Source organism: Oncorhynchus mykiss, chromosome 2, assembly GCF_013265735.2.
Source record: "Oncorhynchus mykiss isolate Arlee chromosome 2, USDA_OmykA_1.1, whole genome shotgun sequence".
Lineage (NCBI taxonomy): Eukaryota > Metazoa > Chordata > Actinopteri > Salmoniformes > Salmonidae > Oncorhynchus > Oncorhynchus mykiss.
This window is the reverse complement of record NC_048566.1, coordinates 99290055-99302554: the sequence shown is the minus strand read 5'-3', so window position 1 is coordinate 99302554 and position 12500 is coordinate 99290055. Positions and strand designations below refer to the sequence as shown.

The following is a 12500-nucleotide window of genomic DNA, read 5'->3' as shown; positions in this document are numbered from 1 at the left end:
CGGCCACTTCCAGGGCTTTCGAATCTCCGGAGCCCAGAATCAATAACCCGCCGTGTTACTCTGGGGAGCCCACTGAATGCCGCTCGTTCCTCACCCAGTGTGATATTGTGTTTTCTCTCCAGCCCAACACTTACTCCAGGAGCACTGCTCGTGTCGCCTACGTCATATCTCTCCTTATTGGACGGGCTCGTGAGTGGGGCACGGCAATCTGGGAGGCAAGGGCTGAGTGTACTAACCAGTATCAAGACTTTAAGGAGGAGATGATACGGGTTTTTGATCGATCTGTTTTTGGGGAGGAGGCTTCCAGGGCCCTGTCTTCCCTATGTCAAGGCAATCGATCCATAACAGACTACTCTATTGAGTTTCGCACTCTTGCTGTCTCCAGTGGCTGGAACGAGCCGGCCTTGCTCGCTCGTCTTCTGGAGGGTTTCCGCGCAGAGGTAAAGGATGAGATTCTCTCCCGGGAGGTTCCTTCCAGCGTGGATTCCTTGATTGAACTCGCTATTCGCATTGAGCGACGGGTTGATCTTTGTCACCGAGCTCGTGGAAAGGAGCTCGCGCTCTCCGTCGCCTCCCTCTCCGCATCACTACCATCTTCCTCTGCCGGCTCGGGTGCTGAGCCCATGCAGCTGGGAGGTATCCGCATCTCGACTAAGGAGAGGGAACGGAGAATCACCAACCGCCTCTGTCTCTATTGCGGTTCCGCTGGTCATTTTGTCACTTCATGTCCAGTAAAAGGCCAGAGCTCGTCAGTAAGCGGAGGGCTACTGGTGAGCGCTACTACTCCTGTCTCTCCTTCAAGATCCTGCACTACCTTGTCGGTCCATCTACGCTGGACCGGTTCGTCAGCTTCCTGCAGTGCCTTAATAGACTCTGGGGCGGAGGGCTGTTTTATGGACGAGACCTGGGCTCGGAAACATGACATTCCTCTCAGACAGTTAAAGGAGCCCACGGCCTTGTTCGCCCTGGATGGTAGTCCTCTCCCCAGGATTCAGCGTGAGACGCTACCTTTAACCCTCACTGTTTCTGGTAATCATAGTGAAACTATTTCTTTTTTAATTTTTCGTTCACCTTTTACACCTGTTGTTTTGGGCCATCCCTGGCTAGTTTGTCATAATCCTTCCATTAATTGGTCTAGTAATTCTATCCTCTCCTGGAACGTCTCTTGTCATGTGAAATGTTTAATGTCTGCTATCCCTCCTGTTTCCTCTGTCTCTTCTTCACAGGAGGAGCCTGGTGATTTGACAGGGGTGCCGGAGGAATATCACGATCTGCGCACGGTGTTCAGTCGGTCCAGGGCCACCTCTCTTCCTCCACACCGGTCGTATGATTGTAGTATTGATCTCCTTCCGGGAACCACCCCCCCCCGGGGTAGACTATACTCTCTGTCGGCTCCCGAACGTAAGGCTCTCGAAGATTATTTGTCTGTAGCTCTTGACGCCGGTACCATAGTCCCCTCCTCCTCTCCCGCCGGAGCGGGGTTTTTTTTTGTCAAGAAGAAGGACGGGTCTCTGCGCCCCTGCATAGATTATCGAGGGCTGAATGACATAACAGTGAAGAATCGTTATCCGCTTCCTCTTATGTCTTCAGCCTTCGAGATCCTGCAGGGAGCCAGGTTTTTCACTAAGTTGGACCTTCGTAACGCTTACCATCTCGTGCGCATCAGGGAGGGGGACGAGTGGAAGACGGCGTTTAACACTCCGTTAGGGCACTTTGAATACCGGGTTCTTCCTTTCGGCCTCGCTAACGCTCCAGCTGTCTTTCAGGCATTAGTCGATGATGTCCTGAGAGACATGCTGAACATCTTTGTTTTCGTTTACCTTGACGATATCCTGATTTTTTCACCGTCACTCCAGATTCATGTTCAGCACGTTCGACGTGTCCTCCAGCGCCTTTTAGAGAATTGTCTTTTTGTGAAGGCTGAGAAGTGCACTTTTCATGCCTCCTCCGTCACATTTCTCGGTTCTGTTATTTCCGCTGAAGGCATTAAGATGGATCCCGCTAAGGTCCAAGCTGTCATTGATTGGCCCGCCCCTAAGTCACGCATCGAGCTGCAGCGCTTTCTCGGCTTCGCGAACTTCTATCGTCGTTTCATCCGTAATTTCGGTCAGGTGGCAGCTCCTCTCACAGCCCTTACTTCTGTCAAGACGTGCTTTAAGTGGTCCGTTTCCGCCCAGGGAGCTTTTGATCTCCTCAAGAATCGTTTTACATCCGCTCCTATCCTTGTTACACCTGACGTCTCTAGACAGTTCGTTGTCGAGGTTGACGCGTCAGAGGTGGGCGTGGGAGCCATCCTTTCTCAGCGCTCCCTCTCTGACGACAAGGTCCACCCATGCGCGTATTTTTCTCATCGCCTGTCGCCGTCGGAACGTAACTATGATGTGGGTAACCGCGAACTGCTCGCCATCCGGTTAGCCCTAGGCGAATGGCGACAGTGGTTGGAGGGGGCGACCGTTCCTTTTGTCGTTTGGACTGACCATAGGAACCTTGAGTACATCCGTTCTGCCAAACGACTTAATGCGCGTCAGGCGCGTTGGGCGCTGTTTTTCGCTCGTTTCGAGTTCGTGATTTCTTATCGTCCGGGCTCTAAGAACACCAAGCCTGATGCTTTGTCTCGTCTCTTCAGTTCTTCAGTAGCCTCCACTGACCCCGAGGGGATTCTCCCTGAGGGGCGTGTTGTCGGGTTGACTGTCTGGGGAATTGAGAGGCAGGTAAAACAAGCGCTCACTCACACTCCGTCGCCGCGCGCTTGTCCTAGGAACCTTCTTTTCGTTCCCGTTCCTACTCGTCTGGCCGTTCTTCAGTGGGCTCACTCTGCCAAGTTAGCCGGCCACCCTGGCGTTCGGGGTACGCTTGCTTCCATTCGCCAGCGTTTTTGGTGGCCCACCCGGGAGCATGACACGCGTCGTTTCGTGGCTGCTTGTTCGGTCTGCGCGCAGACTAAGTCCGGTAACTCTCCTCCTGCCGGCCGTCTCAGGCCGCTTCCTATTCCCTCTCGACCGTGGTCTCACATCGCCTTAGATTTTGTCACCGGACTGCCTTCGTCAGCGGGGAAGACTGTTATTCTTACGGTTGTCGATAGGTTCTCTAAGGCGGCTCATTTCATTCCCCTTGCTAAGCTTCCTTCTGCTAAAGAGACGGCACAAATCATCATCGAGAATGTTTTCAGAATTCATGGCCTTCCGTCAGACGTCGTTTCGGACAGAGGTCCGCAATTCACGTCTCAATTTTGGAGGGAGTTTTGCCGTTTGATTGGGGCTTCCGTCAGTCTCTCTTCCGGCTTTCACCCCCAGTCTAACGGTCAAGCAGAACGGGCCAATCAGACTATTGGTCGCATCTTACGCAGTCTTTCTTTTCGTAACCCTGCGTCTTGGTCAGAACAGCTCCCCTGGGCAGAATACGCCCACAACTCGCTTCCTTCGTCTGCGACCGGGCTATCTCCTTTTCAGAGTAGCCTCGGGTACCAGCCTCCGCTGTTCTCATCTCAGTTCGCCGAGTCCAGCGTCCCCTCCGCTCAGGCTTTTGTCCAACGTTGCGAGCGCACCTGGAAGAGGGTCAGGTCTGCACTTTGCCGTTATAGGACGCAGACTGTGAGGGCTGCTAATAAGCGTAGAACTAAGAGTCCTAGATATTGTCGCGGTCAGAGAGTTTGGCTCTCCACTCAGAACCTTCCCCTTAAGACGGCTTCTCGCAAGTTGACCCCGCGGTTCATTGGTCCGTTCCGTATTTCTCGGGTCATTAATCCTGTCGCAGTTCGACTTCTTCTTCCGCGATACCTTCGTCGCGTCCACCCGGTCTTCCATGTCTCCTGCATCAAGCCCGTCCTTCGCGCCCCCGCTCGTCTTCCCCCCCCCCCCCCCCATCCTTGTCGAGGGCGCACCCATCTACAGGGTCCGTAGAATTTTGGACATGCGTCCTCGGGGCCGTGGTCACCAGTACTTCGTAGATTGTGAGGGGTACGGTCCTGAGGAGAGGAGTTGGGTTCCCTCTCGGGACGTGCTGGACCGTGCGCTGATCGAGGATTTCCTCCGTTGCCGCCAGGTTTCCTCCTCAAGTGCGCCAGGAGGCGCTCGGTGAGTGGGGGGGTACTGTCATGTACTGTCATGTTGTGTCTTGTCTCTGTCCTTTCCCTTCACCCTGTCTCCCTCTGCTGGTCGTTGTTAGGTTACCTTTTCTCCCCCGCTTTCCCCCAGCTGTTCCTTGTCTCCTCTAACTACCCATTCACCCCGTTTCCCACCTGTTCCCTTTTTCCCTCTGATTAGGTCCCTATATCTCTCTCTGTTTCTGTTCCTGTCCTTGTCGGATTCTTGTTTGTTGTGTTTCATGCCTGAGCCAGACTATCGTCATGTTTGCTGTAACCTTGTCCTGTCCTGTCGGAATCTGCCGGTCTATCTGAGCCTACCTATGTTTGGTTATTAAAGAAGCTCTGTTTAAGTTAGTTCGCTTTTGGGTCCTCATTCACTCACCATAACAGTTTAATAGTAGCTAAATCTCTTAACTGTTTAATAGTAGCTAGCTGTTTAATAATCTGATCCAAGATCGCATAGCAGTTCAGACGTCTTTTGTCCTCGTCTTGTCGTGTCCTGTATATATATATATTTACAACTTTTTTCACATACATTTTATTTTTATTTTCCATCAACTCATCTTCTAAACACTCTCCTGCAACCAGCCTCACCAATTTATATTTATAAAAAAGTATTATTTACCTCAGATCTGCAATCCTTCAGGAAGCTAGCCAGAAACTCCAGGAGGCTGGCCAGAAACTAGCCAGAAGCTAGCCAGAAACTAGCCAGAAGCTAGCCAGGAGCTAGCCAGAAGCTAGCCAGGAGCTAGCCCAGAAGCTAATCCAGAAGCTAATCAGAAGCTAACCACGGTTTGTGGTCATCGGCTGTCCTTTAGCTCGAAAATCTATCGAAAATCTATCGCCAGTTTTGTACGGCGCAGCGCGGAACGGAACATACCGGACCAATTTTTCTCTCCATGTCCCTGGATTTCAACTGCTCTCTGGACATTCATACTCGGATCTCACAGCTAGCTAGCTGCTATCCGTGTGACAGTCGGCTTTCGTCGATTCCGGAGCAAACATCGATTGTTCCGGTGCTAGCCAGCTCCGTCAATCACTCCTGAGTTCCATCATTCACTCCTGGGCTGCAGTCACCTATCCGGACCCGTTTCACTGCCTACGCGGAGCCCCACCGGGCCTTCACAACCGGACTGCCGACGTTATCTACCTGAATGAGATCCGGCTGGCTCCTCTGTCGCGACGTTACCTGAACGCCCATCTGCGGCCCGCTAACCGTTAGCTGTCTTACCGGCTGCTATCTGAATAGACAATCGGACAATTTATTTATTTTTATTATTATTATGTTTTCTTCTCGGGCCTCTATAACTATATCTATTGTTCTTATTTTTGTTGTTGTTGTGTGATTTGGATTAATCCCCTCTACCACACGGAACCCCACTAATCTACTGACCGAACGCAAGAGGTGGCTAACAACAGACTCCATCCTATGCTAGCTTGCTACCGGTTGGCTTGGCTAGCTGTCTAAATCGCCGTGACCCTAAACCAACCTCTCCACTCACTGGATGGACCCTTTTGATCACTCGACTAAGCATGCCTCTCCTTAATGTCAATATGTCTTGTCCATTGCTGTTCTGGTTAGTGTTTATTGGCTTATTTCACTGTAGAGCCTCTAGTCCTGCTCACTATACCTTATCCAACCTATTAGTTCCACCACCCACACATGCAATGACATCTCCTGGTTTCAATGATGTTTCTAGAGACAATATCTCTCTCTTCATCACTCAATACCTAGGTTTACCTCCACTGTATTCACATCCTACCTTACCTTTGTCTGTACATTATACCTTGATGCTATTTTATCGCCCCCAGAAACCTCCTTTTACTCTCTGTTCCAGACGTTCTAGACGACCAATTCTTATTGCTTTTAGTCGCACCCTTATTCTACTCCTCCTATGTTCCTCTGGCGATGTAGAGGTGAATCCAGGCCCTGCAGTGCCTAGCTCCACTCCTATTCCCCAGGCGCTCTCTTTTGACGACTTCTGTAACCGTAATAGCCTTGGTTTCATGCATGTTAACATTAGAAGCCTCCTCCCTAAGTTTGTTCTATTCACTGCTTTAGCACACTCTGCCAACCCGGATGTTCTAGCTGTGTCTGAATCCTGGCTTAGGAAGACCACCAAAAATTCAGACATTTTAATTCCAAACTACAACATTTTCAGACAAGATAGAACTGCCAAAGGGGGCGGTGTTGCAATCTACTGCAAAGATAGCCTGCAGAGTTCTGTCCTACTATCCAGGTCTGTACCCAAACAATTTGAACTTCTACTTTTAAAAATCCACCTCTCTAAAAACAAGTCTCTCACCGTTGCCGCCTGCTATAGACCACCCTCTGCCCCCAGCTGTGCTCTGGACACCATATGTGAACTGATTGCCCCCCATCTATCTTCAGAGCTCGTGCTGCTAGGCGACCTAAACTGGAACATGCTTAACACCCCAGCCATCCTACAATCTAAACTTGATGCCCTCAATCTCACACAAATTATCAATGAACCTACCAGGTACCTCCCCAAAGCCTTAAACACGGGCACCCTCATAGATATCATCCTAACCAACTTCCCCTCTAAATACACCTCTGCTGTCTTCAACCAAGATCTCAGCGATCACTGCCTCATTGCCTGCATCCGTAATGGGTCAGCGGTCAAACGACCTCCTCTCATCACTGTAAAACGCTCCCTGAAACACTTCAGCGAGCAGGCCTTTCTAATCGACCTGGCCGGGGTATCCTGGAAGGATATTGACCTCATCCCGTCAGTAGAGGATGCCTGGATATTTTTTAAAAATGCCTTCCTAACCATCTTAAATAAACATGCCCCATTCAAGAAATTTAGAACCAGGAACAGATATAGCCCTTGGTTCTCCCCAGACCTGACTGCCCTTAATCAACACAAAAACGTCCTATGGCGTTCTGCATTAGCATCGAACAGCCCCCGTGATATGCAGCTGTTCAGGGAAGCTAGAAACCATTATACACAGGCAGTTAGAAAAGCCAAGGCTAGCTTTTTCAAGCAGAAATTTGCTTCTTGCAACACTAACTCAAAAAAGTTCTGGGACACTGTAAAGTCCATGGAGAATAAGAACACCTCCTCCCAGCTGCCCACTGCACTGAAGATAGGAAACACTGTCACCACTGATAAATCCACCATAATTGAAATTTCAATAAGCATTTTTCTACTGCTGGCCATGCTTTCCACCTGGCTACTCCTACCCCTGTCAACAGCACTGCACCCCCAACAGCAACTCGCCCAAGCCTTCCCCATTTCTCCTTCTCCCAAATCCATTCAGCTGATGTTCTGAAAGAGCTGCAAAATCTGGACCCCTACAAATCAGCCGGGCTAGACAATCTGGACCCTTTCTTTCTAAAATTATCTGCCGAAATTGTTGCCACCCCTATTACTAGCCTGTTCAACCTCTCTTTCGTGTCGTCTGAGATTCCCAAAGATTGGAAAGCAGCTGCGGTCATCCCCCTCTTCAAAGGGGGGGACACTCTTGACCCAAACTGCTACAGACCTATATCTATCCTACCATGCCTTTCTAAGGTCTTCGAAAGCCAAGTCAACAAACAGATTACCGACCATTTTGAATCTCACCATACCTTCTCTGCTATGCAATCTGGTTTCAGAGCTGGTCATGGGTGCACCTCAGCCACGCTCAAGGTCCTAAACGATATCTTAACCGCCATCGATAAGAAACATTACTGTGCAGCCGTATTCATTGATCTGGCCAAGGCTTTCGACTCTGTCAATCACCACATCCTCATCGGCAGACTCAACAGCCTTGGTTTCTCAAATGATTGCCTCGCCTGGTTCACCAACTACTTCTCTGATAGAGTTCAGTGTGTCAAATCGGAGGGTCTGTTGTCCGGACCTCTGGCAGTCTCTATGGGGGTGCCACAGGGTTCAATTCTTGGACCGACTCTCTTCTCTGTATACATCAATGAGGTCGCTCTTGCTGCTGGTGAGTCTCTGATCCACCTCTACGCAGACGACACCATTCTGTATACTTCCGGCCCTTCTTTGGACACTGTGTTAACAACCCTCCAGGCAAGCTTCAATGCCATACAACTCTCCTTCCGTGGCCTCCAATTGCTCTTAAATACAAGTAAAACTAAATGCATGCTCTTCAACCGATCACTACCTGCACCTACCCGCCTGTCCAACATCACTACTCTGGACGGCTCTGACTTAGAATACGTGGACAACTACAAATACTTAGGTGTCTGGTTAGACTGTAAACTCTCCTTCCAGACCCATATCAAACATCTCCAATCCAAAGTTAAATCTAGAATTGGCTTCCTATTTCGCAACAAAGCATCCTTCACTCATGCTGCCAAACATACCCTTGTAAAACTGACCATCCTACCAATCCTCGACTTTGGCGATGTAATTTACAAAATAGCCTCCAATACCCTACTCAACAAACTGGATGCAGTCTATCACAGTGCAATCCGTTTTGTCACCAAAGCCCCATATACTACCCACCATTGCGACCTGTACGCTCTCGTTGGCTGGCCCTCGCTTCATACTCGTCGCCAAACCCACTGGCTCCATGTCATCTACAAGACCCTGCTAGGTAAAGTCCCCCCTTATCTCAGCTCGCTGGTCACCATAGCATCTCCCACCTGTAGCACACGCTCCAGCAGGTATATCTCTCTAGTCACCCCCAAAACCAATTCTTTCTTTGGCCGTCTCTCTTTCCAGTTCTCTGCTGCCAATGACTGGAACGAACTACAAAAATCTCTGAAACTGGAAACACTTATCTCCCTCACTAGCTTTAAGCACCAACTGTCAGAGCAGCTCACAGATTACTGCACCTGTACATAGCCCACCTATAATTTAGCCCTATCAACTACCTCTTTCCCAACTGTATTTAATTAATTTATTTATTTTGCTCCTTTGCACCCCATTATTTCTACTTTCTACTTTGCACATTCTTCCATTGCAAAACTACCATTCCAGTGTTTTACTTGCTATATTGTATTTACCTTGCCACCAAGGCCTTTTTTTGCCTTTACCTCCCTTCTCACCTCATTTGCTCACATTGTATATAGACTTGTTTATACTTTATTATTGACTGTATGTTTGTTTTACTCCATGTGTAACTCTGTGTTGTTGTATCTGTCGAACTGCTTTGCTTTATCTTGGCCAGGTCGCAATTGTAAATGAGAACTTGTTCTCAACTTGCCTACCTGGTTAAATAAAGGTAAAATAAAAATAAATAAATAAAAAATAGTAGCTAACTCTCTAGCTGTTTAATAGTAACTAACTCTTGCTGTCTCTCTCTCTCTCTCTCGCTCTCTCTCTCTCTCTCTCTATCTGTGTGTCTCTCTCTGTCTATCTGTGTGTGTCTCTCTCTCTATCTGTGTGTCTCTCTCTATATCTGTGTGTCTCTCTCTCTATCTATCTGTGTGTCTCTCTCTCTATCTGTGTGTGTCTCTCTCTCTCTATCTATCTGTGTGTCTCTCTCTATATCTCTCTCTCTCTCTCTTGTTGTTGTGAATGCTATAGTGTTCTGATGCTAGTCTCTGTGTCTCTCTCTGGTTTTCTGTATCACCAGGCACCAGGTTAGACCGTTAACATAACCTTTTAACATCTTTTACTAGCAGCATACCACCCTGCATACCACTGCTGGCTTGCTTCTGAAGCTAAGCAGGGTTGGTCCTGGTCAGTCCCTGGATGGGAGACCAGATGCTGCTGGAAGTGGTGTTGGAGGGCCCGTAGGAGGCACTCTTTCCTCTGGTTTAAAAAAATATCCCAATGCTGTGATTGGGGACATTGCCCTGTGTAGGGTGCTGTCTTTCGGATGGGATGTTAAATGGGTGTCCTGACTCTCTGTGGTCATTAAAGATCCCATGGCACTTATCGTAAGAGTAGAGGTGTTAACCCTGGTGTCCTGGCTAAATTCCCAATCTGGCCCTCAAACCATCATGGTCACTTAATCATCCCCAGTTTACAATTGGCTCATTCATCCCCCTCCTCTCTCCTGTAACTATTCCCCAGGTCGTTGCTGTAAATGAGAATGTGTTCTCAGTCAATTTACCTGGTAAAATAATGGATACATTTTCTATTTTATTCTCTGTATTACCAGGCACCAGGATAGACTGTTAACATCTCTGTATCACCAGGCACCAGGATAGACTGTTAACATCTCTGTATCACCAGGGTAGACTGTTAACATCTCTGTATCTCCAGGCACCAGGGTTTGGCTTTGGGATAGCCATCTCAGGAGGTCGGGATAACCCTCATTTCCAGAGTGGTGAGACCTCCATCGTCATCTCAGACGTCTTGAAGGGAGGGCCAGCTGAGGGCCTACTGCAGTAAGATCCTCCTCTCCTCTCCTCTCCTCTCCTCTCCTCTCCTCTCCTCTCTTCTCTTCTCTTAGGATGAATTACCACATCGGCTTCCTTGGTTTGATATAAATCTGAGGGATGTGGCTTGGAACAAATGTAACCGTTCTCAGATGAATAGATGTTTCTATGGATGGGAGGACTGACAGTCCATGAGATCAAAATGATAGTATTAATTAAACAATTTTAGTTCTACATGTGGTTGTTTACGGTGTATTAACAAGTCTCTCTCTCTCTCTCTCCTTTCCTTCCAGGGAGAATGACAGAGTCACGATGGTCAACGCCGTCTCCATGGACAACGTGGAACACGCATACGCAGTCCAGCAGCTACGGAAAAGTGGCAAGAATGCAAAGATTGTGAGTATCAATTTTTGAGGAACCTAAAAATAAAAACTCCTCTGTGTTTCTTTTGCACTGATAAAATCCAGCTGTTAAATATAAATTGGCCAATTGTTTTTATCTTACCACCTGGATGCACGGTACGCCTGGGACTCACCAATTATCTGCTAAAACCACATCTTACCACTTCCACTGGACACAGAATACCCCAGAGATAGAGAACTGGAGGTTTGGGGTGTAATTACACCACTTATTATGGACTAGATCCTGTCTCTTTCGGGCTAACGTCCTGTAGAGAGAGAGAGAGAGAGAGAGATAACGAGGAAGAAATGGGGAAATGAAATTGGTGTGTAATCTCATGACAACGGACTAAAGTTGTCTTCCTCTTCAGACAATCAGACGGAAGCGGAAGGTGCATGTACCCATGGGTCGTCTTGGGGAGAGGGAGACCATGTCGGAGCATGAGGAGGACGAGGAGGACAGTTACGACGAAGAGATATACGAGACGCGTTCCACACGCAGCGGCCCCAACGCCTACAGCGGCGTGGGAGGGGCCTCGGCCCGGCGCAGCGGGAGAAGCACGGGGAGGCGGGACCGGGACAGAGAGAGGGAACGCAGCGGCTCACGGGAGAGGAGTCTCTCCCCGCGCTCCGACCGGCGCTCACTCAACCAGCCCCCGCGGCCCGCCAAAGTCACCCTCGTCAAGTCCCGCAAGAATGAAGGTGAGGATCATAAAGTTGGGATTTTTGGGTGGAGCCAAACGTGCCGTTTCTCTAGAGAGACATCAAATCATTCACAATAGAAATGAAGTCAAGAACTAAATGGGACGCTAAAGGGAGTTGTAGTTTTCATTAAGCAAATATTCAACCTAGTTCAGTGCAGAAATGTGGTAATTAACTACAATGACCATAATCCATTGTGCCTGCTCTTTTCCGTCTCAGACAGAGATGGATTTATTTTTACAGTTGGTGAAAGTATGACTTATCTACTTTGTTAAATTAGTATAATAAAGCTAGTATAATTTCTCTGCAGCACGTAGGCAAGCTAGGCTAGCTAAATAGGATGACTAAAGACTAGAGAATGGGGAGAAAAGAGAGAACATTAGATGGCTGGTTGGTTGGCTGGCTGGCTGGCTGGCTGGCTGGCTGGCAGGCTTGTTGTCTCGTCGGGGTCAGGGTTAGGGTTAGTTTAGAATATGTTGTCTAGTCGGGTCAGGGTTAGGGTTAGTTAGGATATATGTTGTCTAGTTGGGGTTAGGGTTAGTTAGGATATATATTGTCTAGTCAGGGTTAGGGTTAGTTAGGATATATATTGTCTAGTCAGGGTTAGGGTTAGTTAGGAGATATATTGTCTAGTCAGAGTTAGGATTAGTTAGGATATATATTGTCTAGTTAATGTTAGTTGGGATCAGGTCTTGAGACAAACTGTTCGGCCTACCAGCCACTCAGATTTGTTTTGCGTAATTACACCAACAACGGGGGAGGCAGGTAGCCTAGTGGTCAGAGCGTTGGGCCAGTAACCAGCAGGTAGCCTAGTGGTCAGAGTGTTGGGCCAGTAACCAGCAGGTAGCCTAGTGGTCAGAGTGTTGGGCCAGTAACCAGCAGGTAGCCTAGTGGTCAGAGGGTTGGGCCAGTAACCAGCAGGTAGCCTAGTGGTTAGAGGGTTGGACCAGTAACCAGCAGGTAGCCTAGTGGTCAGAGGGTTGGGCCAGTAACCAGCAGGTAGCCTAGT

The 12500-nt window shown here is 48.7% G+C and overlaps 1 protein-coding gene across 8 annotated transcripts in view; it reads left to right on the top strand.

The window, feature by feature from the left end:
* The window catches only part of tjp1b (tight junction protein 1b), a 281606-nt gene that overhangs the window by 200901 nt on the left and 68205 nt on the right, over positions 1-12500 (top strand). For all 8 annotated transcript variants that reach the window (XM_036960733.1, XM_036960722.1, XM_036960745.1 and 5 more), the window contains 3 exons: positions 10276-10400; positions 10685-10787; positions 11161-11491. In XM_036960733.1, coding sequence (XP_036816628.1) covers positions 10276-10400; positions 10685-10787; positions 11161-11491 — 559 coding nt within the window. The remainder of the gene's footprint in view (positions 1-10275; positions 10401-10684; positions 10788-11160; positions 11492-12500) is intronic.